Source organism: Poecilia latipinna, unplaced genomic scaffold (genome assembly GCF_001443285.1).
Source record: "Poecilia latipinna isolate Pla-1442-1.1 unplaced genomic scaffold, P_latipinna-1.0 Scaffold84, whole genome shotgun sequence".
Lineage (NCBI taxonomy): Eukaryota > Metazoa > Chordata > Actinopteri > Cyprinodontiformes > Poeciliidae > Poecilia > Poecilia latipinna.
In genome coordinates, this window is record NW_015112700.1 from 411,172 (window position 1) to 437,591 (window position 26,420).

The 26,420-nt window shown below is 40.0% G+C and overlaps 1 protein-coding gene across 3 annotated transcripts; it reads right to left on the bottom strand.

The window, feature by feature from the left end:
• Positions 1-981: 981 nt before the first annotated feature.
• On the bottom strand, positions 982-22,828 carry qki2 (QKI, KH domain containing, RNA binding 2). 3 transcript variants are annotated; one of them, XM_015021299.1, is made up of 9 exons: positions 22,238-22,828; positions 17,184-17,332; positions 14,657-14,773; positions 10,289-10,432; positions 6,697-6,784; positions 6,200-6,484; positions 5,071-5,094; positions 4,301-4,378; positions 982-1,643 (listed from the first exon to the last, which is right to left on the bottom strand). In XM_015021299.1, the coding sequence occupies exons 1-9, from the start codon at positions 22,377-22,379 to the stop codon at positions 1,621-1,623; spliced, it is 1,050 nt and encodes a 349-aa protein (XP_014876785.1). In that variant the 5' UTR covers positions 22,380-22,828; the 3' UTR covers positions 982-1,620. The 3 variants fall into 3 exon arrangements, with proteins under 3 accessions (XP_014876785.1, XP_014876794.1, XP_014876802.1); XM_015021308.1 differs by lacking the exon at positions 5,071-5,094; XM_015021316.1 differs by lacking the exons at positions 982-1,643; positions 4,301-4,378; positions 5,071-5,094 and adding an exon at positions 4,579-5,070 and having other exon boundaries at positions 22,238-22,827.
• Between the last annotated feature and the right edge of the window lie 3,592 nt (positions 22,829-26,420).

Genomic DNA, 26,420 nt, shown 5'->3' on the forward strand with positions numbered 1-26,420 from the left:
GCTTCTTATTTTGGCACAAAAAAAAGGGAAACAATAAAAATGCAGATTCATATTCCCTACATTCGTAACTCACCAAAATGAACCCCAAATGATATAATTTGGGGTTGGGCACAGAGCTGGTATGGGGGGCCAAAAGTGGCAAAATCAAATAGGTTGATAGAAAACTGTGAAAATTTCAATAAAATTGGAAATTATTATATGTAGTAAGTATATGAATGATTAAAATTACGTAAATGTGTCAATCTAACTCAAAACTCATAGACAAAATTATTTTCATTATTCATTAAAGTATTTTATAAGAGCTGTACTACATTTCATCACTGAATAAGTGCGGCCCAACAAGTAGCCACTAACATCAGGAGATTGGCTAAACAGTAGCGTAACTCCAAATCAGTTGCCTTGTTTTTAGCTGCATTAGATTTTTATGGGTGAGGATGCCAGAGTAAGATTAATCATGTATTTCATCACTTGTGAATTTAAGATATAACAAATTAAAATTTTAAATTTTTTCCCAATTTTTATTTCAATTCTATACTTTTTAAAGTTACAGTTTATTTCCTGGATTTCAAATTTTATTGAAATAATCACATCTATGACTGGTTTTATATATTTTTAACTATTATTCATTATTATTATTATTATTATTATTATTAGTATTATTATTATGCATTATGACAGTTTTGGCCCTCTGTACTGCATCAAGACGTTTCAATTCAAATAAAAGAAGAGATTTATGTGCAACATTGTTCCTTCACTCTCAATAAATAAAGGCACTGTTGTTCAAGGCCGTACAATACTGTAGTGTGGAAAAAAGGCGAAGGCATCATTGTGAAAGGGACTCGGACAGAACTTTCCTTTTCTGTTTGTGGGTGTGGGTTTGTGTCTGGACCGCAGGATCTGGCATTTAGGAGACCATTTTTCCTTGCAGGGCACCTGTCACTTTACAGTGGAAAGGGTCCTGTGCTGGCATTTTCCTTTCCTGAATGATGGCTTTGTCGGGTGTCAAGATAGATTTTTGTTTTGTTAACATATGCGTGTTTTAACACCGTTGTAAATGTTACGTTGCAGTTAAAACTCGCTGAAAAGAAGCACTCACTAAGGGGAGAAACGCAATAAAATCTTAACACATGTCCCACAGTTTAGTGTGTATGGAGGGTTTTTTTTGTGCTGATAAGTAACACCGGTATCAGTATAGTTACCATGTTATTAATAGTCATTATTGCATGGCATGGCAGCACAGCGGGGATAGGAATCAGTTTAGAAAGCCCTTCTCCAGTTTGGGGCCCACCCCCCTTGTAAAGTCAAACAGCTGTCACAGATTGTAATTTTGATATTCAGAGAAGATTCTTAGACTGGCTTTGGGATTTTAGAAGGAAGGCACGTTTGGTAAAGTGATGGGAAAGGGGCAGTGGGGTGGGGTCCTGAGGTTTATTCCCGGGATCGCTGTCATCTGGTTGGCTGGTTTAGATAGAGGCAGCAGCAGCAGCCGGCTTGTTCCCAATGTTCTGGTCTCTTGTTGGCTGAGCCACGGGCCAATGAGCACGCCAGCGAGCAGAGATGGGTGGGTCATCAGTGGGCGGAAAGGTCAGAAGGTCAAGGGGCGGGGCGGAGGGGGTGGGGTCATGGGTTAGTTGCCGTGGCAGCTAGAGTTAGACGGACAGAGACGGACAGACGAGGAAAGGAAACAAAAAGGGCACATAAAAGGGGGGGACATAAAAAGAAAAAAAGATAGAAGAGAGATTAGTGTCAGCTAGTGGCGTCGGGATGACAACAAGGCAGATCTAGTGCAGTCCGCGCAGCGTGAGGGTCGTTACAAAACGCCTTCATGAGCACCGCAGAACCATTCACAAAGACTCGCATCAACCCTGGCGTGTTGACACAAGGAATGGCTGGTTAGAGAGGCTCCCATGTGCTCATGGAGGCATCTGCAGGGTTTCCCCTCCTGCTGGCCAGACTGCTGCTATAGTGACACTACTCATGCTAGCTGGGCTACGTCTAGCACAGACAGACAGTGAAACCATGGACAAGAGAGGGAGGCAGCATGGTTTCATGTGGGTGAGAGAGTGACCTTTATGTCCAAAGAAAAGTTCTCCAGGCCTTTCACTCACTGACAAGTAGAGCTATTGTTTAGAGCAGCAGGAGTCAGATTTGGATGATTAAGAGTTGTGATTAACTGATTATTGGTTTACAGGTCCATCTCAATAAATTAGAATATCAATGAAAGGGTAGTTTATTTCAGTAATTTAGTTCAAAATAGGTTTAATGCACACACACAGAGAGAGAGAGATATTTCAAGCATTTGGTTAATTTTGATGATGATTATGGCTTACAGTTAATGAAAACCCAAAAGTTCATTTTCTCAGAATATTATATTGTCCAAATAATCATGGACTTGATAGTTGTCCAGCAGACAGTCACTGAAATCACAAAAAACTCTTTGAGTGTTGTTTCCAAGTGTACTGGTGGAAAGTTTAGTGGAAGGGAAAAGTATGGGGGGGGGGGGGGGGGGGGGAAATACAGAAGCAACAGCGGCAGCCTTCAGAAGATTGTGAACTGCAGTTGGAGTCTATGCTTCAAGACCCGGCATTGCATTCCTAATGTTAAAACCACACTTGCACCAAGTAAAAAGCTTCAGATGAAAGTCAGTCTTGTAATTTAATTTGGAAATCCATTTCCCGAAGTCTGGAGGAAGAGTAGAAAGGCAAAGAATCCAAACTGCATGAAGTCCAGCACGACGTTCCCACAGTCAGTGGGAAAACGTGATCAGTGGTTCATGCAAAAGGAGCCCCATGTTGAGACACAGTATGCTGCAGGCTTTTCAGCAGACTAACATTTCTGTATTAAAAATCGTCTTTTAATTGGCTTTATGCTATGCCTCCTTCTTTTCAGAGGGAGCGCGTTTTTGGTTTTCATTCGCTGTAAGCCATAATCATTCCAACACCTGAAATATATCACTCTGTATGTAACGAATCTATAAAACAATGTATGAGTTTCAGTTTTTGAATTGAATTACTGAAATAAATCAAGTTATCAGGGACACTCTACTGTACTGAGGTGTACCTGTATTGACTATGAAGTATTAGAGCAGCACCTAGTGCAGTAAAGACAGTGATGAGAGGTTAACAGATGACTTTAGAAGGACTTGAGGAACAATTTAACAATAAACAGGCTAAACTACAAGAATTTCCAGGCTTTGGTTTGCTTTGGAGATTTATTTCAATACTCATCTTTATTGCCTTTTAGTGTTTTTTTTTGTCCATCGTATACAATAGGAGCACCACTGCTCGCACACACACACACACACACATATATATATATATATCTATATATATATAAATATATATATATCGTAGCTAGCTAATCCATTTCTCCATTTCTATTGCATATAACAGTCTGGAGGCCTGCGAAATCAAGAAGGTCACCTCATCTTAAATACACAGAGAAAAACACTGCCTTCATTGCCACCTTCGCGGTGACTAAAACAGTAGTAGCTACACACTTTGAATACAGTTTACATGGAGACACTTCATCTATAAAAAGCATATCATAAAACAAAACGAAAAAAAAATTTACAAACTAAAAGAAAACTACAGGTATTTCCAGGCGATCTTGTTCCGTAAGCTTCATATAAGCACTTAAATCCTTAAAATCCCTATATACAAATTTATTTTTGCAGCTAAATACATGGTAACAGCACCACTCTGGCTAGGAAATAAATGAAAGATGTAAACAGTCCCAATGATAAAGTCCAGTGGGCGACTGATAAGACCACAAGCAACAGTATTTCATACAAAAGAGCTCGTAACACAGACTTCAGTAGTTATCACACGCTGTGTTTTCTCATATTTTACTTTAACCGTCATGTAAGAATTGGGAATTACACAGGATTTAATTCATTATATATATAGATATAAAAACAACTAAAATCTGTGGAAATCTAGTGGAATGAAGTTGAGTATAAATAAAAGTTTCCACAGTGTTTACTTGATCAGAAGTAGTACTTAGGAGGAGAAATGTAACGTTTTCAGAGAGACGACTCAGAGGAGTCACAAGGGCCGAGTCACATGAGCGGGCCCCGGCCCTGCGAGCTGTCCGGTTTGGGCAGACAGGCGAGCAGTTGTCACCTCCGCAATCCCATCACACATTTCACTTTCACACTTTACGCCTGCTGCGATTTCATCTTTTTCTTTTAAGGCATGCCGTATTAAAGACTCATGTAAACTCGAATTGGTCCATTGGTCTGCATGCACACACACTAACACACACATATACACATAGAGTGGCTGGTGAGCTAACTAACCTCTGTCTGTGGTCACTACCCTTTGGTAAGGATGGATTCTCTTGTCGTGGCGTCGTACCTTAGTGGTCATGGCACCTGCTAACAGCCATTGATATTTCCCCCAAAAACAAAACACAGAAGGGTTACTCATCAGAAAGACAACAGACAGTCCCACCCAAGGCACCAACGTCAGTGACACCAAGAATTTACAAGTTCTTGAGTCTGAGGGTGAAAAAGGGTGAAAAAAAAAAAATATATATATATATATTGCCTCTAAAAGAGAATCTTTTGTTGTTTTGTGGTCTTCTGCTCCCTAAAGAAAATATTAATCCAAACTGCTAGTTTTCAACTAACCTTAACTAGTAGATTCAAAATCAGCTTTAAGCAAAAGTCACATTTATAGCTCTGTGATCAAAACAAGCTTTTACCATATGTTAAATCGCAAACAGCAGCTCTAAAACATCTACAGGTTCACTAAAATGTGTTAAAAATTACAAGCGGAAGCTGAATTATTATAAAAAGGTAAGTAGTTGTCACACCACAATGCTAGATTGCTAATACAAACATAGGGAAATTAACAGGAATCTCTCATCCTAAAGTAGAAACAAACTGACTGTCTGTTCTGCGGGATAACTATATGTGTTTGTGTGGGGTGAATGGTGGTGAAGGGTGTGTGGGTGGGGGGGGGGGGGGGGGGGGCGGGGGGGGGTGGGGGGGGTCTCTGCAAGCCAGTCCAGGTGTGTGCTAGGAAGGGATTGCTATCGCTTAGCCTTTGGTTGGGAATGCCATACCTGCAAAAACACAGGGAGAAGGGACTGTTAGCCCAGCAATGAGCCTCAGCAGGTTTCTGTGTGTGATGTGGATGTATTACAAGAACTGGACATGGCAGCCAATCGGTGCCAGAGGCGAAAATGTTCAGTTCCCAATTCTGATACAAAACCAAGACCAAGAGGAAAGAAATAAGAGAAAGATAAAGTAATTTGTTTGATGCTCTTGAGTGCCCAACACAAAGTTTTTTGGCATCCATGGTAAAGATGTCAAAAAGTTTAAAATTAATTTCAGAATTTTTTTTTTTTTATATCCAATTACTAATATGAGAACTTTGCTCCCCAAACATTTAAAATAAACATATTTTATGTTGGCTTTAGGGCAACTGACCTGCGGTACACAGCAACAGGTTGGGGAGGGTGTGCGTGGCACTGCAGCTAGAGATAATTTTGGTTTATCTCAGGTGTATTGGATAAAATATTGGAATGTTTTATCATAGAAATGAGCATCTATTCTGTCATTAATTTGGGAAAAAATTATGAACATAATAAGGGCTGTGTTTTAACACAATAACATTAAACTCTTATTGATGATGTGTGCAAACCTGAAAAACCGTAAGTATGGCTGGAATTGTTTCTTTTACTGTTTTTAACTTTTTAACTTAGTTTAGTGAGAGCGTGAATATTATCAATATGACTCCAGGCAGTTATTGTGCAGCTATAGCTATCGTGGTACACCTGCATTTATTAATGTAACTGGTGTGCTAAAGTAGCATGTCTGATAATGTGTGAATAGATTTTTAAAAGCAGTATTTGTGTTTGTACGGGTATAAACTCTGCCGTTTATTCAGGTCATGGCTTACAGAATGTTTCGTATTTATGTAATACATGAGAAGCAAAAGGAAAAAGAAGCAACAGAAAGATTTTACTATATTTCTATTGATCGGAGAGTTTAGTAAGAAGCTCAAAGCTACAAGTGCTCCAGCTTGGAGCACTCTACATAGTGCTCCAACTATGTAGAGCTCCAACTCTACATAGTTGGAGCTCTGACTATCTGTTAATACAAACTGCTTTCATTGGAGTCCAGTGTCCAGTTCTCGTAATACATCCATTGACTATGTATGAAAGTGATAGACTGTTGATTGGTATGTACCTAATACTCCAGTTGAGTCAATCGGGTATTCCAATATGGAGGGCGTGAGTGTGTAGGGATACTCGTAAGGCGTGTAGATGATTCCAGATTCGGGTCCTTGCTGCACCAGTGCTGGATGCGGATTGGCTCCCGGCACGAGGGCGGAGCTTTGGATCTGACGGATCAGAGGCATGATGGTGGGCGTGGTCACCGGGGCGGGGTTCCGCAGGGTGGGAGGCAGGACGGGTGTTGGGCCTGTGATGATCCGAGGCGCCTGAGGGGTCGCTAGCGGGAAGGCGGCAGTGGCTGCGCGGCGAAGCAAACGTACAATAATGCAAGTGTGCACACACCCACATGAGCGCACATACAATAGACAGGGAAGAAGAGGAGAGCACAAACAGTCTATTTAACAAGGGGAACAGAGGCATTGTTCATATTACAGTCAAGTCCTGTACTGAGACCCTTCCTTTGTCACCCACTCACCCTCCTCCACATGTTAACTATGAGGTCATGCTTACGTGTCTTGACATTGGCGTCTCTGTAGGTCCCATTGAGAATGGCCAGCTCCATCAGCTGCATTTTCTTCAGGTTGTCCTCCCCCTCAGCCTGCAGCGGCACAGGCAAACAGAAAAGCACAATCAGATCACAGTGACGACTGACGCTCAAAGGCAAATGAAGAAAATGTTGTCAGAAAAAGTCTGGAAGTTATACAGGGTGCTGGGATTTGGACTAGTATTTTGAGGTATATCAAAGTTTCAAAAGTTTTGAGATCAAAGTTCAAAGTGCAAAAAGTAGAGCATTAAAAATTAGCTTGTAAAACGATGCCAGCATTTCTTGTCAGAGCAACTATTATATTTATAAGTTGTGATATATAGGTACATTTAAATAAATTTCATTAAAAAGTCAATTGATGGACTGTACAGTTGTCATTTTTTGTTGTTTGCAACAATAAAGTCCTAAATTTCTACCGGGGGCTACACATCCTCTCCCCTAATATTTCTAAACCCCCTCTAATGAAAGAAACTAAATTATTCAAAAAATGTTGAATACAGCACAAATATTGTCATATGTTATTTGGTTACTTTGGTTAATTTGGACAATTATGGCTTACTTGGAATAAAAGTCCAATATTTGTACATGAAAACAACAAAAAATCATTTTCAAGACACCATCATGGAGAAGACCATTGACTTCACAGGTATCCAGCAGACAGTCCAATGAACCCTCCATAAGGAAGGCGGGACACAAATGTCATTGCTGAAGAAGCTGCCTGTTCATGAAGTTCTATATCCAAGGATGTTAAAAGAAAGTTGAGTGGAAGGAAAAAGTGAGGTTAAAACAAGGGGACAAAGGTTACAAGGATTATCACAGGTTTGAGAGGATTATGAAGCCAAGCTCATTTAAGATTTTGAGAAATATTCACAAGGTATGGACAGCAGTGTTTAGAGACACCACAGACAATATCCAGGACATGGGCTACTGCTGATGGATTCCTTGCGTTAAGCCACCCTTCAAACCACAACAACGTCAAACGCTTCGTACATGGACGAGAGAAAACAGAAACTGGACTGCTGTCCAGTAGCCAAAACTCTCCTTTTGAGATAAAATTAAATGTATCATTTCATTTGAAAATCACGGTGCGAGAGACTGTAGGAAGAATAAAGAGGACAATGAGGAAAAAATGAGGTACAGTAATAAGTTTCCAGTACTGCTCACCGTGTCTATCCCTGTTAGAACCGTAGTACCCTTCTTCTGATGCCTACGTCCAAGCAGGGTAATACCCCATGCCGCAAAGCTCATATCATCTCAACCTATTTTTTTTTAACATCACAACGAGTTTAGTCTAGCCCAAAGTCCTCCAAAGTCACTGGATCTCAGTCCAGCAGTTTAAAATAATGTTTGAGTATAATGACATCTACAATACCACATTAAACCTAATAAAGATACAAATATGAAAATCAAGTAAATCAGTCAAAACTCTCCACTGCTTCTTACAGTGGAGAGAAGAATTTGGCTGAATGAGCAAATGACAACCCAAATCAATTGAACTTTGCCCTTTGCAGCCAGTATCTCCAACTAGATGGGTAAAGAACAAAAATCCCTCCCCCAAGGATGATTACAACAGGATGCTATCATATTATCTGCAAAACTAAACTATGTTGTCAACAAACCATTTTTATCTATGTTAAAATCATCAAGTCGTCTTATAAAGTACACTGCAGTTTGTTCTTGTAGATTGCAGTTGAGTTAAGGTAGAAGCTAAAACGCTTGTTCACCACAGTACACAACCAATTATAGTGCTGCTTGATTCAGTCAGATCCAGCTAGAAACCCAGAAATCCTAATGCCCAAAATGCCCCAAAACACTCTCTTGATGATTCTGAAGATCCCACTGTGTTCTCAGATGAGACAACATATATTCTCATCATTAAGTTATAGATTTGCCAAATATTTTCTCCCTCTGGGACATGCAACACCCAGTCACCCAGGAGCTATCCTGGCCTTGATGCCTGAACCCCTCAGCTGTTTGCTTTCAGTGTTTCTGGCTCTACTCTATGAGGAGGAAGCTCTATACAGGAAGTTGATTTTACAGGCTTGTGTTGGGACTTTATCTTTTCAGTTATGATCTATATCTCATAAACATAGACAAGGAATGGGTACTCTTCAGAGACTATTTTTGGCTGCGCTCTTTCTTCAGCACCACAGACCAATGCAGTGCCAATATTACTACAGACGGAGCCCCGATACATCTATCCATCTCCCCCTCCATCCTGACATCCCATGTAAAAAAGTCACAAGGACACTTGAATTCTTTCACTTGAGGCAGAAATGGGTCCTCAACTTGTATGGAGCAGTTCACTCTTTTCTGGTTGACAGTCATGGCCTCAGAGGAACAGACTTCCATGTTAATAGACAGAACTCTCTGAGGAACATTTTGACACCTTGTTGAATCTATGCCAAGGAGGATCAGGGCAGTTCAAAAGCAATGAAGGGTTCTGGCAAAGTGTATTGAACAAAGTAATTGTTTCTTGTAGGTTACTTTATAAGGCTTTGAGTAAAAACTCTGATTCTGTGAAAGTGCGTTTTTTGTTGAAGGTCACCACACCATGAGGTTCTCCTACCCGCATTAAAGTCAGTCACAAAACAAATCGCAGATCATTTGAAGCGGACTTGTCCGGAGCTCGAATCCAACCACCTCACCACACAGGACATATTCAGTGTCAAACACGCTTGCTTCTTAGCTCTAGTTACAGCCCAGTGAAAAGCTTGACTGATTTACATTCTGAGCGAAAGGTCAGCTGGGTTAAACTAACACATATCATTGACTTTGCTCACTGCTCATACAGACACACACATGCACAAACACGGATTAACAGGTGCTCAGCTCCTGACGGCCTATAGACTGTGAGGGTTGCCTATCCTGCGAGGGAACTGGAAGTGACAGCTAATTGTTGCAACAGAAGCCCACCCCACTGGTCCTTTCAGCCTCTCTCTATTGTCGTGAATAATGAAGAGACGAAAAAGGAAGGAGTCTTGTGATTACGAAATATCTGTTTTTCTTCGTGTGAGTCAAACTGCGGATAATGAAGAGTGTGTGTCCGTATCCTCTGATGTGCTTCTTTTTAGTCCTCACATCAGTGAATGTGCATGTGTGTCTGTGGGGAGGCGGTAGGTGGGCCGGAGAATGTCAGAAATGTTGAGGAGTGCCATCAAAATGTTCTCTTGTGAGGACCCGAAAAACCCAAGAAAGAAAACCCAGGGAGCAGAAGGAATACTGTAGCCGGTAGTTGGGAACGAAGTAAGTTGTGAACGAGTGAAAGGAGTGATGGAGTGGGGAGAAGGAGTGAACAGACTCTCCATTCATTCCCTCAGCCTTTCAAACAACCCGGGGCTGCCATGGCAACCCCTTTATGCGTGTTCCCTAATTACCCTAACCCCTTACACATACCCTCATACACACAAGGACACACACACACACTCTTCTTAGACTGACAATCCCCTTCCCCCTTCCATGCATACCAACACAGTGAGCTCTCATCCAGTCACAGAGTGTTTTTCTGCAATGTTGCGAGTAAAACTTTGTACTCCGTGATTTTGCTCCGGTACTCACAGCGGGCACGAGAAGTTTCTTGACCTCGTTGATGGCTCGCTGGAGCTTGATCTTGGCGCGGTTGTGCGTGTCCTCCACAGTGATCAAGACGTGGAGGTCCTCGCTGAGGTGCTCCCAGTTGGGCTTCCCTCGGTTCATCTCCTCCTGAAAAGCACACAAATGTTTTAAACACCTTTGATTTGAATGCGCCACAGCCAGTCTCAGAACAGGATTTCTCTTCTCCTCTTCTTCTCACTTGGCTTGGTTTTTGGATCGCGCACAAACAAACACACAAAACACTCAAGGTTGTCTAACGCGGCTTTGGGGGGACACACTTGTCTCATGAAACGACCATGTTGTTCCTGAGTGGTTACACAAGATTGATGTTGCATTTTAGTGGACGTTCAGTACTCTGATTCTCTGTGTATTACTTCCCGAAACCTCCCATCTATGTAGTAGGCTGTGTACTCCAACAAGGTTCTAATGACCATTAGAAGAGACTCAAGCTCTCAGCTTCCCCGTGTAAATTAACAGTAGGCATGGGCTATTTTTCTGTATATTTAAGACATGTCTTAGTTCTGTTTTGCCAAAAAGCTCAATTAGGCTGCATTCACACCAACCTTGTTTATTCTGCTTTAATGAAACTCCAGATCATTTGCAGAGAAAGTCTAGTTCATTTGGGTAGGTGTGAATGCACAATCAAACTGATGTGGACAAAAAGCCAACTCTGGCCCACCTGAAAACCCAAACCTTGGTTCTGTTGAATGACTATGTGAATTCAAGCGGACCAGAGACCGTTCCAAAAGCAGGGAGCGAACTAATGTGTAGTACATTTTGGGTAAATACAAGCAAAACAAATGTGCAAGTCTCAGGAGAAATGTCCCATGGTCTTTTGTCAAAGACAGAAGGTAAATCCTGCAAATACTAAAATCTCATGCCATTCCACTTTGGTTTACATTTCGTAAAGAAGGAAGATGAGCTCAGTGTCTTCTTCAGAGGTTTTTGTGCTGTTTCCTTCAGTGGTTCTTGGTCCAGGCCTCCACAAGCAAGAGGGGGGACACGTTTCTCAAAGGGTTTGGTTTGTTTGGCATAATGCACTGTGAAAGTGAACTGTATTAGCTGAAAATGTAACAAATGTTGCAATTTTAGTCCCCAATCAAACCGAGTCCACTTGAGTTTCACAAGGTCCTCGCTTATCTGACCAACTCTAGGAAAATTATGCAATCCCAGAATGCTAGCTGATTGGAGGGATAGAGATACAGACATTTTTTATATTCTATTTTCATCCTCCCAACTTCTTATCCAGCTCTATTCCCTACCTTCCAGTCTTTTAAAGAGAGTTAGAGTCCTCCATTATCCATGCTTATTTCCAGTAAAAAACAACTAATAATTTGGCACATATCCGCACAAATGAACGATGACTTTCATGTGTCCAAGCGAGCAAGAAAAGATTAAACCACTTTAAAGTAAGCAAACACTTAGCATATCAGTTCAGATATGTTTCAGCTTTGTGGGACTTGTACCCAAAGTTTGGAAAGGATCCAGATGATAACAGCAAATAGGTCAACTGCCTCTGGTCGTTCGCAGATCCTGGTTAGTCGATGCTCTTTGGGAAATAAAGTGTATTTACATTCACAGCAGGGAGTTGAGGATTGCATCACAAATGGTGACTGAAGACATATGTGGAGACACATTCCAGCGCCAGGTGTAAACCTATGTACTCATAGCTGTCCACTTGTGATTGGATGACGAGAGATGATCAAAACCATCACCCTTAACCTCTGAAGATCACTCCACCCTCTATGAGGTTTATTTTTTATCGACTGGAAGATAGTGAAGAATGCAAGTGGGTCATAGCAGCCAGTTGTAGTTAAAGCAACGGCTGAAAATTGTGAATCTTGTATCTTTGCGTGGCCTTCTTGCAAACGGTTTCCTCTGAGGCTGTTTTGTCAAGTGAGATGTATCATTCTGAGGAACACTGAAAGTCAACATCTTTTTCTCCTCTTCCCCAGTTGCCTCCCACTGTGTCTCTGTTTTCCTTCCTCTCTCTCTCTGCATGTTTCTCTGTGTGTCTCCCTCTGAGGGGCGTGCAGGGTAGGGAATGTTCTGGAGAGAAGAAGAGAGCGAGCGAGCGAGAGAGACAGGGAGGGGGGCGGAGGTGGTGGAGGAATGCTGGACTTGCTCCACCTGCCGTTTGGAAGAGCTGGAGCCGACTCCGTCCAACAGCAGACACCAGGGGAGAGGAAGGGAGGACAGATGGACTGAACACCAGGACAGGAAAGCAAAACTCAGCCCAGAAGGAAAAACAAAGGGTCTTGCAAAAGTATTCACACCCTTTGAAGTCTTTTACATTTTGGTATGCTACAACCCCAACCATTATTGTGATTTTAAGTGTTAGGTAACTCACTGTATTACATAATTTCAAGGTGAAAATAAATGTTTTCCAAATAGAAATCTGAAAATTATGACATGCTGGGATGATGCATTCATCCCGTCTGAGGCAATACTTGCAGAGACGCTTATGTTGCATTTACAGCTTCTGGGGTTTGTCTCTTCCAGCTTTACACGTGTAGAAGCTGAGATTTCACCCTTCCTTTTTTGCAATCAGGTTGAATGGAAAGCATCTATAAAAATAAATGTTCAAGTTCATTCGCAGATTCCCAATTGGCTCTAGATGTAGACTTAGACTCGGCCATTCTGCCACGTGGAAATAATTTGATTTGACCCCTCAAAGACTTAAAACTTGACCAAAACTTGACACTTAAAGGCTAAAGACTTGACTTCAGCTGACCATGACAGACTAAGGCACTTTACCTGACCCTCAAAGAATTGAGAGCCGCCTTGGACTTGAACTGAAAAACTTGAGACTCAACTTGGACTTGCCACTCAAAAACTTTAAACTTGGCCTGGTCTTGATGTGAAAGACCTGAAATTTGGTGGAGTTGTCCCTTGATAACTTGTGAAGTTACTTAAACATAAGGCAAAACACTTGAAATCTGATTAACTTGAAACTTGACATGGTCTTTTCTATTAAAGACTAAAGGCTTGAAGTAAAGTTGCCCCTTTGAGAATTGAAACATGACTTTAACTTGTCAAAAAAAAGATGTAAAACTTCACTTGGTCATGCTGCTTGTAGAGAAAAGACACAATCTTGCTCCTCACAATTTGAAACTTGACATTGATTTGCTTTTCTCACAAGGATTGAGAGCTGGCTTTGATTTACCCCTTAAACTTGAGACTTCACTTGGACTTTTAACATATGGACCTGAGACTTAACGTGGGGTAAAAAACATGAGATAGGAACAGTTGGTCAACAAAGACTTGGGACCAGGCTTTGGCTTTCTCTTTATCGGCTTGACTTGGGGTGAAAGGTAAGTGACTTAATTTGGACGTCTCCCTTAAAGACTTAAATCTGACTTGAACTTTACCTTCGAAGACTTGACTTAGAAAAATGAACTTGTGAATATTGCTGTTCAACACTGATAGCTGTACACAGAAGGCTGGTAGCATGGTCAATCCCTAGCTTCATTGGTCCACTCTCTATTAGAACCAAAGTGTAAAAAATGTTTACACTGTGGTTCTATTAAAAATCTCTTCTCTTTCAACATTTCAATATTTGCCAAAAGAATCCCTAAACATTATTGAGGCAAAGAAATCTGTCCTGTACAGTGGACCCCCAAGTATTCACGGTTCAGTTTTTGAGGATTTATCTGTGGAACATAACTACAAATTCCTTGTTGAAAATTGTGCCTATTAGTGAAAGTTTTGTCATAGAGGAAAATATTCAAAATATTCAAAAGAAAATGCATCTATGGAAGTAAAAATACCAAGGCACATTGCTACTTCTCACAAGCAGCCAGTCCAGGAAATTTGTTAATTTTCCTTGATTAGCTGCCCATACAAGAGCGGAATATGGAAGACTGTAGATATTAGTCTTTGTAGCATAAAGTTGTTACGCAAACAGTTTTTCCACCTGCTGATGATTCATTGGTACAGCATTAAAGATGAAGATTATTTTCTTTAAACTCAAGTCAGCAACATGCAGAATAGAGTACCAATTGCCTAAGTGTGACATACATAAAGAAAATATAGGTACAGGTTTGCTAACATAACTGTTTTAGATCCAACATATAATGATTTTCAAAATTACCTCCATTTATGCATACATGCACATGTCTATAACCTTTCACTTCTTTTAGTAAAAATATCTAATTTAATAGTCAATCAGATGTGATACCTTTAATGCAAGTAAAAAACTATATTCCTGTATTTAAGCTACTCGATGGTCAGAGCTGACAGACCAACGAGTCGGCTCGTTGGTCTGTCCAATAACTGTATGTACATTGGAAGGAGAAAGTGTAGACCTTCAGTGTTTTTTTAAATGCTTACCTTCTTCTTGTCTCTCATGGAGCCCTTTCCTCGCACCATAATCTTGCAGCCGGTCTCCGCCTCTAGCTGCTTGGCTGTCAGGCCACGTGGGCCCAGGATCCTTCCTACAAAATTGAACTACACAAAAAGAGTAAAAAAAAAAAAAAAATTACAAAATGAACAAGACTGCATGAGAAAAGTAGAGCTACGTTAATAATACCCCTCAGAGCAAAATTGTTTGTTTTTTAATGCATGAATTAGTACAACGATATCTTTTAAGTTTGTGGAGCTGTAAAGTGTTTGTGTTAGTAGGAGAGACAAAAATAGCTCATTATATGTGTGCTGGCTGGTGTTGGAGGCCTGACAGGACACCGTCGTTCTCTTACCCTTATCTGTCACTATGGCTGAGTGATTAACTTGACAGGTGCCCCTCTGTGTGTGTGTGTGTTACTTCTTTCCCAATAACCCTATGTCTCTGTTGGCTTCTTTCATAACAATTGGTCGGCCTTGTCCCGCTTTAATTTTTCTGTCATATTCTCTCAATGTGTTCTGAGGTTTACTTAGGTACTCATTCCGATCCCGTCTGCTCACCGCAATACACTGATCCAGACAGAGGAACTGCTCACTAAATTTAACCTTGATGTCAACGTTTTTCCAAAGCACTCCTGCGTGCGTCCTGTTAGCCTGCCGTCATGTGAATCAGGACAGCCCGGCATTGTGGCGGGTGATTGGCGAGCTGATGCGTGGAGAAAATCATGTGAGCCACGCAATGTGGATCAACCAGCTCATACTGAAATCCCTACAGTGCTGTGAAAAAGTATTTGCCCCTTCACAGGTTTCTTCTGATTTTGCTTTTTATACATTACAATTAGATGTTTCAGATCATCAAAATAATTGTATTATCAGAGAAATATAACAAGATTTATTAGAACAAAAAAAAAAAACATTTTCTGATGATTATTTAATTTTTGAAGGAAGAAAAAGCTATCCTAACTAATCTGGTAAAAAAAAAAGTAATTGCACCTAAATGTCAGCAGCAACAGCTACCATTAATTATAATAACTTGCAATGAGTCTTTTACATTGCTGTAGAAGAATTTTGTTCCATTCTTCTTGACATTATTGTTTTAATTCAGCCCCAATATGACTGTTTTGATCAAGTCATATTCAATCAGTTATTAGAATATACATCCAAATGAGTCTCATTTGTCAGATTAACCAAACAATTTAAAAACAGCAGCCCATAAGCAGGTGTTATACATACTTTTCATTAAGCCCACATTTCTGTTTTTGTACAATGACTTTTTTTATTGGTCTGAAATAATTTTCTAATTTTAGATATCATGTTTTCATTAGCAGTAGGAGGAAAATCAGAACGATGAACAGAAATAAAAGTTTTCAAACATCCACATGTGTGCAATTAATCAATACAATCTGTTTCACTTGGTAATAAAGTTCCTAAAATAAATGGGCTTTTCAATAATATTCTAAATTATTGAATGGGTCTGTAAATTAAATCCAGGCTTTGACTGGGCCACTCCCAAAGTAAATTTCGTTCAGTTTGAGCGTTACTAATTACCACTAGTTTATATAAAAAAAAAAAAACACTATAAAACAACAGTAGCTGTGAGAAAGTGCTGTACATATAAAAATCAATAAACATTCAAAATATAAAAATATAAATAGAGCTGATGGCTTCATCAAATACAGCAAGTGATCCATGTCCAAAAGATGCAAATGTACCCACAGTCATACAATCATCATCATCTTTGACTTTTGGGTTGATGTTTTCTTTTCGTTGAAAAGCTGAGTGAGATGTTTTTACCTACTTCATGATGTCAAACAGGTTCTATCTACGTAATTTCTCAACTCTACAGGCCTGGCAATAATCAGGCAAAATTTTGTTGGAGAAACTGAACCAAATGTGGTTAATAACACATTCATGATTTAATAAGGTGGCAACTACTTTTTCACATAGGGCCAGGTCCATTCGAATTGGTTTTCCCCTTAATAAATAAAATCATTGTTTAAAACTTGGTTTTTATATTTACCTGAGGTTGAATTTTACATTAAAATTAGTTTGATGATCCCAAATATTTAAGTGTGATAAATAACCAAAATCAGAATGAAACTGTAAGGGAGCAAATACTCTTTTAAAGCACTTATACGTTGTTGCATTGCAGTTTAAAGTAACACAATTCGGATTACTTTTTTTTTTTTCAATAAAACACCTTGTGTTAACCTTAATCTCACAAATTATTTTATTTTATTAAATCTAATCCCAGTAGAGTCACTGGTCCTGATGCATTATTGACCCATTTAGCTCTAGATTACATCACTGGGTGTGAGCACAGATGATCTCAGAATGAAATCAGCTTTTAGATAAAATTTAAAGTAAAATGTCCCCATGATTAACAGCCTCGCTGGCTGTCTGGCACTCTTTCTGTAGCTTAGAAAGGATAAAGAGACAACAGACCAAAGTAAACAGAAGCTCTTCTAAAAAAAAAAAAAAAAAATGGGGCAAAGGTCTCAGATTTTTGTCCACTCACATCGGGGTACTCTTTGACAGGCACGTAGAGCTTCTCCTGCAGCTGAGCAACAGGTCCGATGGCCTCAGGGAGCTCCTCCATGTCCCGCCCGTTGAACATGCCACCATTTAGCGTGTCGTTGTACATGTCTTTGCGCACCCTGCCGATCTCTTTGAGACAAAAGGTCAGAAAAAAAAAGAGGTTACGTTGAGTGAACTGAAGAGGTTTCACATTTCTTTCATCAGACTGTCCGCTGCTGAGGACGATGACTCACTGTCACCAGTATTAAAGGAAGCGCTGAGTATGACAGCTGAAAGACATACAGGAAGACAATCATAAGTACTCTGCACCACCATGTAGAATCTGACTGCTTTATGCTTCACAATTAACCCTGCAGCATTGCAGCTAATTTCCCTCCTCTTCCGTTTTTTTTCTCTCTTTAACTCTAACACACAGGATATTAACCCTGATACTCTGTAAACAATGTGAGAAAAAAAAAAAACATTAACTGCAATTTTTTTTCATTTTCTTTACTGTTTATTCACTGTTTATTCATAGAACTTCATGGTGACATCTAGGTGTTAGGTATTTGACATATTTTGTGGTGTTTATATTTCAATACCATAAGAAAAAGTATTCAAAGCTGTCGCTGCAAACAGTCAGAGCCACACAAAACAAACACAGTTCTAAAAATACAACATACTCAGTAGAAAGCCTACTGCTCTACCACAGTTACCCCATTGGTGCTGCTGAACAGTACAAAGTAACAGCATTTAATCTTACTTTTGAATGTAAACACAACATTTGCTGATAGATATGAACCAATCAGGTTTTTGTCAAGCCAATACCAATACAATTTTTCCTTTGCAGCCTGACCTGCTGCTCCCGACTTTGATCGATTCTGTGAAATATTTTAAAAAGAGAGCTGCAGGTTAGTATTTGCAGATTTGTCTGTGGGACATAATGGCAAATTACTTGTGGCAAATTCTCCAATTGCTAATGTATGATTTACTTTAATCGTAGTAAATCATACAGAAAATTAAGGAGTTACTGGATTGGTCCACCAACTGACTTTCACTGAACTAAAAAAAAAAAATGCAACCAAGTATATAAGTTACCACAAATTAAGGTTTTAAAACCTATTTTTCCATTAGTTCAAATATCCTTTTAATGAAATGCTACAAGTAGAAAGGTTTTTATTTTTCATGCTGTTTGGAAAGCATCACAATAACCGAGTATCCTATATTTTAAACACAGTGCATCGATCAAAATAAAAAAATATTATAGGTAACATTTCTCATAACTATACAGTGTACAGTGACCACAGGCCTGTTTGTGGTTCAGTATTTGCAGATTTGTCTGTGGGACATAATGGCAAATTACTTGTGGCAAATTCTCCAATTGCTAATTTCTTTTCAAAAATATTTGAAAGAAAATATTTGAGAAGCTGAAACACCAAGGTGCGATACACCAGGAGCACCATTAATTTCCCTTGGTGCTGACTGTCTGTATCCCCAAATAAGTAAATACTTTAGCTATTGTCTTCCACCTGTATCGTTTATTAGGGCATAACTGAAGTTTGAATAATAAAAATGGGTAGTTATTTGTGTTTTCAGATGGGGGTTTAAGTATTTGGCTATAGTCCGAATAATAAATAACAAACAAACAAAAACAAAAATCAATGCCTATCTATCACCAAACTGATTTGATCTCTGGTTGACTGATCAGTGCATTGTGCATTTCAATGCCTTGATAATCTCACAGAGCTGAGAACGTATTAACAGTTCAAAAAGTAACAACTGAAACAATTGTAACTGTTTTTCTGGTTTGCAGACATCACAAAATACTGATAAGTGTAGCTGTTTTCACAAAACGTGCCTCCTGTTAATGCTAAACGACATGGTTATTGCAATCCTTACTGAATGTCTATACAGGTATCTGCTCACAAACAGGAGTATGCCTACCTTGAAGAATACTACCAAGGTTTCACAGCATTGCTCTATAAGGTGGATATAATTCCTGCATGCAGCTAAAATAACACACAATATAATAGTAATATTTTTGTCTTTATGCAACAATATTACTAGATTAGATTTAGGAATATTACATGCTTATATCAACTGGTTAAGTAGCCGGACTAGCCACTATGCCTGAGAGAAAAGTGTAGTAGACTTCTTTTACTCAGCTGGTATAAGCAGTTCAGCAACATGTGGGGGAGGAGCAGTATCACTCCACACTGAGAGCAACTCTGGTCACTTCTTCTTATATGTTGTCAAGCAAATTTTAATCCATATGAAGGTTATGACTGAAATTTGCACCTTCCAACTTTAAGGCTAATATTTTGGTTTTTTTTATTTCAATGAAACTTAATTGTAATTTGCTCTAAATTTCAAAGTAAAACCTATTTTAACGTAAAACCGTGCTTCCTCAGCGATCAAGTCGGTGGCTCGAGTTTGCGGCAGTTGCACCAGCCTAAACGAGACTTATTTTTGTCCGTCTGTGCGTTTTGTTTACGGTCGTCTCAAGGACCGATGCTTGCCCCTGATACCTTTCTAATGACACTCCAGCGCAATAATAACTGACTACAGCACCGCACAAACACACACAGCAGAATAGCTGCCTTGGGTCGCAAATATCATCTGACCTAAGCAGGCTGACACCAGGCATGTCTCCCGCCTCTCTGAGTGATAAGCCTGACCATAATAACTATGGTATGACACTATAATTAAAGCCAGAGCCACAGTCACAACGATGATCCTCTAATAACCTATTCAGACCTGTCCCTAGTGAAAAAAAAGCAAACAAGAAAAAACAGCTATTAAAACACAACCTCAGGCCTAAAAATCTGCACAGGAAAGCAAGGTCTGCTGTCACCCTTGAGTTAAAAGTAGCTACAGGAAAACAAGAAGTGAAAGAAGAACAAGAGAGTCGGTCGAAGGAGCGAACAATAAAGGAGTAGCAGAGGGGCCAACAGCAACAAACTTTATCTCTACACTTAACCTGTCCGTGGATTAAATATTGAAGCGAAAAGTGCTCTATTATTAACAACACCACACATAAACTTTAGTCTTTTTGCGCACAGATCTCATCCCTGAAGACAAAGCCATTTATACTGACCACGGGTGTCGCATTATCACGTGTGAGGGGTGAACATGCTCAGCTGTCAGTCCTCAAAGGCACGAAGCTGACCTATTTGTTGGGTTGTAGAGGTCGTCTGGCTATGGGAGTGACTCTGCTGTGTCATGAGACTTGTCACGGAGCACCAAGTCGGAGCCACTACGATCCAGATGTGCACCAACAGGCCTGTAAGTGGCCTGTAGCGACCATTCAAAAAGGGGAGTACACACTAAAACACAAGGACAGCTTGGGATTTGGGGTTACAAAGATATATGTATCTGTGTGTGTGTGTGTGTGTGTGATAGTGTGTGCAGCTACATCTGGCGAGATGCGGTGGATATCAACAAGTGGACTGTATCGGCAAGCTGTGCACGCAACATGACTCGAGGTCTTGTAAGAAGCTACAAATCAAATATTTTACACGTTCACATGCTCTCGTTCCTGCACAGGGATGGGCTGCAGCATTCACATAAGCCTGCTCATTAGGTCACTGGGAAAGACTAACAACTGTCTGTTTGTTCCCGTCACTGTGTGTGTGTGTGTGTGTGTGTGTGTGTGTGTGTGTGTGTGTGTGTGTGTGCGTGTGTGTGTGTGTGTGTGTGTTGAAGAGAGAGAGACAGAGAGAAAGCAAAAGAGAGAGCAAGAGAGAAGAGAGAGAGAGAGTGATATGCTGTTCTTTTCAGTGTATCAGAAATCTCGCTTAAGATACAGGTTTGCAAAACTATATGCATGCTTTGAATGAAAACAGTCAGGAGACAACTGATAGCTTATCACTGGGATCAGTTTTTGGGTTCAACTCTGCTGCTTCCAAGGATTCAGGGAGGAATCCTGATAAAGACCATTCAGTAAGCTCAATTACTTTTAGGATAAAATATTTCTGAACAGAAGTACTTCATTAATCCCACTCTGGGAACAGGCAAATATTAAGAACAGCAGTTAACAAAATGTGAAGGTGGTAATTTGTATACATAAACATGTTGATGGATGTACTGTAAAAAAATTGTGAAATGTGTTCAAAATAGAAATTAACCAATCATTCTTATCGTGGCTAATACCAATTTTAGATGTTGTTTGAGGTCTGACTTGCTGATTGACACTTCAAATACTGCCCTGCAACTGTTTCTACAGTCTGAAAGTCAGAGAAAGCGTCAGAGTGACCGAGACTTTCTCAGAGCATACGGAGAGTATAGTAATGCAGCGTTTCCCCTCCCCCACATGTTTCTGGGCACTACTGGTCAGCTAGCGGAAAGGCTTGAAAACTTTTTTCCTTGCAAAATACAAAATACAAATGTAGTTGTCTCGCTAGGGTGTTTACTTGTATTTTGTAAAACAATGCATAAATATATGCATTGAAATCAAAACAAATGTTATGAGGTAACATTATGGCAACTTTAATAACTATTATGTTATAATATTTTGGCAGCAGTGGGGAAAATTGTTGCCAAAGCTCAGCTAAGTCCATATATTTAAGCTACAGATGGACCAATCGGGTTTCTACTTGTCTATACCATTTTGTGTGTGAGTCTGCATAAGTTTGATTTTTGTGTGTTTTTCTTGTTAGAAAGAACAGCTACACATAAAAGTGTTAAAACTGTGCTATGGATCCTTCGATTGACTTAGTAGGTTTGGAACCAATAGAAAACGAACAACAAGATCCCTATTTATACATCAAGACACACGCCCCTAAACTTTATTTTTAAATAAAAAATTAAGTTAAAGTGCATGCTATTATGTGATGCAATATTAGAAAAATGGTTGGAGTTCTTAGTTTTGCTACATTTAATTAATAGAAACTCAAACGTAGGATTTTTGGCTTTGATCTGCTAATAACAGAACAGAAGAGGTCAGGTGAAAATTGTCCGATTCCGATCTGTGATTGATTGATTTGTTGGTGCAGCTCTAGTTTTCATGGAAGTGATGGGTTTGATCTGTGGCAACGCTGCTCAGGGCACACTTACCTTCATCCAGCAGCCGCTCCAGATGCGTGAAGATGCCGCTGAAGTTGGGCAGGGAGCTCATCACCTTCCGGTCGTTCATCAGCTGCATCAGATAGTCCGGGTTGGACTTGGGTCTTTCCTTCACCTCTGTCTCCCCGACCATGGCTTTTGATTCGGGTGACCTAGCTAGCAGGGAAATCTTATCAACTTTTCTTTTAAATAAAAAGCGACGATCCCAGGGGAGGGAAGGGGGGTTCCACCAGCCACGACCAGCACACCACCGGATCAGACTCAACTCTCAGCTCCGGGTACAGCGGACTGTCCTTCGGTTCGTGAGTCCTGTCCTCTTCAACGGTTCTCCCCCCCAACCCCTCCGCTCGGCTCTCTCCAGAGTTTTGAAAAAGTTAAGGGGGGAGTTTGGCACTTGTTTGACACTTCGGCCGCCTCCGCATGCACTCCTTCTGCTACAGAGCTACCATCAACTGGTGTCCTCCACCCCGGCACCTTCGCTCGTGTCCGCCCGGTGTGTCGGTATTCGGCAGCGGGGACCGACTCCCTGTCATATGATTACAGTACAACACTAGAGGACTGCGGCGAGCGCGCCGCGCGTCGCCGATATCAGAGGGAGAGGGAAGGAGGAGGGGGCTCGCGCACTTCGGCTTGCCCCCGCCCCGCCCAGCGCCTCATTTTCTGTCGCGCGCTCACGCACGCGGACACCCCACACTGTCTGTAAAAAAGCCCATAACAATATAACCGGCCAGTGAAGGTATGTCCACCTGTTCTGCAGCAGGCGCTGCCTGTCACTTTTATTTTTTATTTTTATTTTTATTTTTATAAAACTTAGGGACATTCAGGTACCAGAAACTGTGACATTAGGGGTTGATTTAGCTCCTACAGCTTTAGATCTTAATCATTTTATGATTACAACATTAGTGCAATTTGGTACTGAAGTGTGAATATCAATTGAACAACGTTATATTTTCAATGTTACAACCACAAATTTAACAATTAAAAAATATATCTACAAATTAAATCTGAAAAGTGTGGCGTATGGCCTCCCTCATATTCTCTAATGGATTAAGGACTGAACTTTGACTGTGCCATTCGGAAATATGAACATGATTTGATCTAAAAGTCAGCACCCATTCTATTGTAGCCTTATCTTGTACATCTAGGGCTATTGTCCTGCTAGAAGGTGAAGCTTTACCCCAGTCTCAATTATGTTGCAGCCCACACATACTGTCTTTAGCTCCATTTAACTTCCCACAGAATGATGCTGCCGCCACCATGCTTCACTCCGGTGAATAGTGTGTTCAGGGTGTTGTGAAGAATTTAGTTTTTCGTCAGTTTTACACCATGTAGTTTTGTTGGGGTTATTTTTTTTCATGTAAAGCTAAAAAGGTCCGTTTTGACTAGTACTTTTTTTTACTATTTCTGTAAGTCATCTCTTGCTCTGAATTTTATTTGTCACAGTAGAGATGTCTGAATTAAAAAAAAATACAGCATTTCTCCCATTTTAGTCTGTAAAAATAAAAAAGAAGAAGAGTAGAGAAAAGCTAACTACCATGCTTCCTTTTCCTGCCATGTTCAACTTATGCACTACTTAGTGTTGGTCCATCAAACAAGGCTTGCAGTTGTGTGACAAAATATGCAAATCTCAATCAATGAATACAAATGCATTTTGTTTTAATACATTTGTAGGTTAAATTCACAAAGACATTTGCAGAAACAATATTTAAATTTTACAAATTTAGATGCAATCAAATAAATCAACAAAACATAAAGCACCAAAAATTATGTCCTGTTAGAAAAAAGACAAATTATCCCACCTATCAATTTTGAGTCAAAAATTGTGTTCAGTCAGAAAAATAAGGTCTGTGTAAGATTATTTGTTTGGTTTTTTATACTTCTTTGACTTGAATAACAAATAAAATATTAAATTTAAAAGTTTGTGGGAAATATTAAAGTATCTGTGTCCACAAATTTTGTAAGATTTGTCCCCTTTAGGTAAGGATTTGATGCTGAAAGATTTCTGATTGAAGTTGAATAACATGGAGTTGAAGATTTCCACAAATTTTGAGATTTTATTAGAGATTTTAGAGATTTTATTTTTCCAGACCAAGAAAATTTTTCTTCTGAGAAAAAAGTGGAAAAATCAACAAAAAAAATTATTTTATAGTAATAGTTTAATCCATTCTTACTAATTGGTTGTTAAATATCTTATTTCTTCAGCTTTTATAAAATTAATAAATCAGAACTTTAACCAGGATGACTTAGATGTAACTATCTATGTAGAGCAGAGAGCTCTACATAGATAGATCTACCGTAAATAAATCAGCGGTGGAATGACACTTGAAGCAGCAGCTCCACGTCATAAAAAGTTTTACTGTGTAGATGTCCTTTTTTAATCTTTACTGGGATTCCTGTTGATGTGAAATTTAAACGTGGTATTGCTCACAGTTGTCTTGCTGGTTTGTGATCCTGTTTGGCTGAAGAACTCCTTTTCTCCACAGCCTCCATTATGAGAGCATTTGTCCAGGATCCTGAAATAATACGACGGTGTTAGAGTTTGTGTTTGTTTTCTCTGGGTGGCTGCTGCAGTCTCTGGGCTGCAGAAATGTTGCTGCTGAAGGGGCAGATAGATGCAAGGGTCTAAACTTAACTTGCTGCAAGTTACACACACACGCGCACACACCCACACACGCGCGCACACACACAGAGAGAGAAGAAGAAGAAGAAGTGCAGTGTTGAAACAATTTCAGTGTATGCATTGGATTAACCTTTTTATCATTCACTGCTGTGCCTCCCACTAGGTTTCAATCCCTTGTCCAGTGTTTGACTCAGAGCATTTCAGCTTGTAAGACTAAACTTATCCTGGAGGTCATCTGCGTGTGTTCGTGTGTATGCGTGTGTGTGTGCGTGTGTGTGTATGTGTCAGAGCAGTAGGAACGGTAACAGGACAGCAGAGCTGGTAATGGCTGGTCAGCTGGTATGGCGAGTATTCGGGGCGGGGGCAGTGCATTGTCCTCTCATAGCTCCAACAATGCCCTTCTGAGCGGGCCACACATCTACCAGTCACGGGCCTCTCTTTCCCCTCTCTCCCTCTTGCTGTTCTCTCTGTCTGCCATGGTCACTGTAAAGTGAGGCGTGTGAGCTGCGTTCCCCAAACCTCCGCCTGAGACCTCCAAGGAAGCACCTGACACACTTCAGATCACGCCCTGGATGTTTATTTGCCCCCTGAATTATTGATGCATATTCATTTGTGTTCCCATTTTCTGCGTGGCTTACAAAATGTTCATATTTTGTCGTGTTTCAGCCACAGACTTCAAAGGGGTTTTATTGGGATTTTATAGACCAGACCAACACAAAATGCTGCCCACAATATGTTTTGCTGCAGGCTAACACACTTTTAAGCCTCACACCAAAAAAGTTCAGTTGGATCTCGAATGACTTTTGGCTAACTTTAAGCGTGACATCTTTCAGCATTGTTTTACTGAAACTCTGCAGCTCCTCCAGTGTCACCATGGACCTCTTGGTTGTTTGTCTAATTAATGTTCTCCTTGCTCAGCCTTTCCGTCTAGCTGGATGGTGATATCTTGGTAGGTTTATGGTTATGCCATACTATTTTTCTCTTAGATGTTGGACTGATCATTGTTCAATGAGTTGTTCATTGCTTGGCATAGTGTTTTACAACAACCCTGCATTAAACTTCTTCAAAACAATTATCCCTGATCTTTCTGCTTCCTTCCTTAGTCTTCATGATGTGGTTTCTTCACTGATGTTCTCTAACAAACCTCTGAGGCCTTCACACAAGAGCTGAATATATACTGAGATTAAATCAAATCACACACCGGTGGACTCTATCCACTAAATAAGAGACTTCTAAATGTAATTTAACTGTCTTGATTTTATTTAGAGGTAACAAAAGGAAGAGAGCTAAAACATGCATATCACATTTTTCAAGTTGATATTAATAATAAAATAAAAGCATGTTTGCTTTTCCTCACTTCACAGTTATGTAACACTTTGTGTTTGTCTGTGATATAAAATGCATAGTTCAAAGTGGATGAATACTTCTAGACCGGAGGGTTAAAATAAAATTCTGTCAGTTAATTTAAAGAATGGAGGTAAAAAAAAAAAAACAAAAAAAAAAAAACATAATAAATAAATCCGATGTCAATTTGTTACTACCCTGAAAAGAGCG

Excerpts from the sequence above, each read along its gene's own strand:
- qki2 (XM_015021299.1), bottom strand. The coding sequence starts at position 22,379 with ATGGTCGGGGAGACAGAGGTGAAGGAAAGACCCAAGTCCAACCCGGAC. Across the intron at positions 14,774-17,183 it reads CTGTCAAAGAGTACCCCGAT|TTCAATTTTGTAGGAAGGAT; the intron begins GTGAGTGGACAA and ends CTTTTTGTGTAG. Across the intron at positions 10,433-14,656 it reads CCATGAGAGACAAGAAGAAG|GAGGAGATGAACCGAGGGAA; the intron begins GTAAGCATTTAA and ends TGTGCTTTTCAG.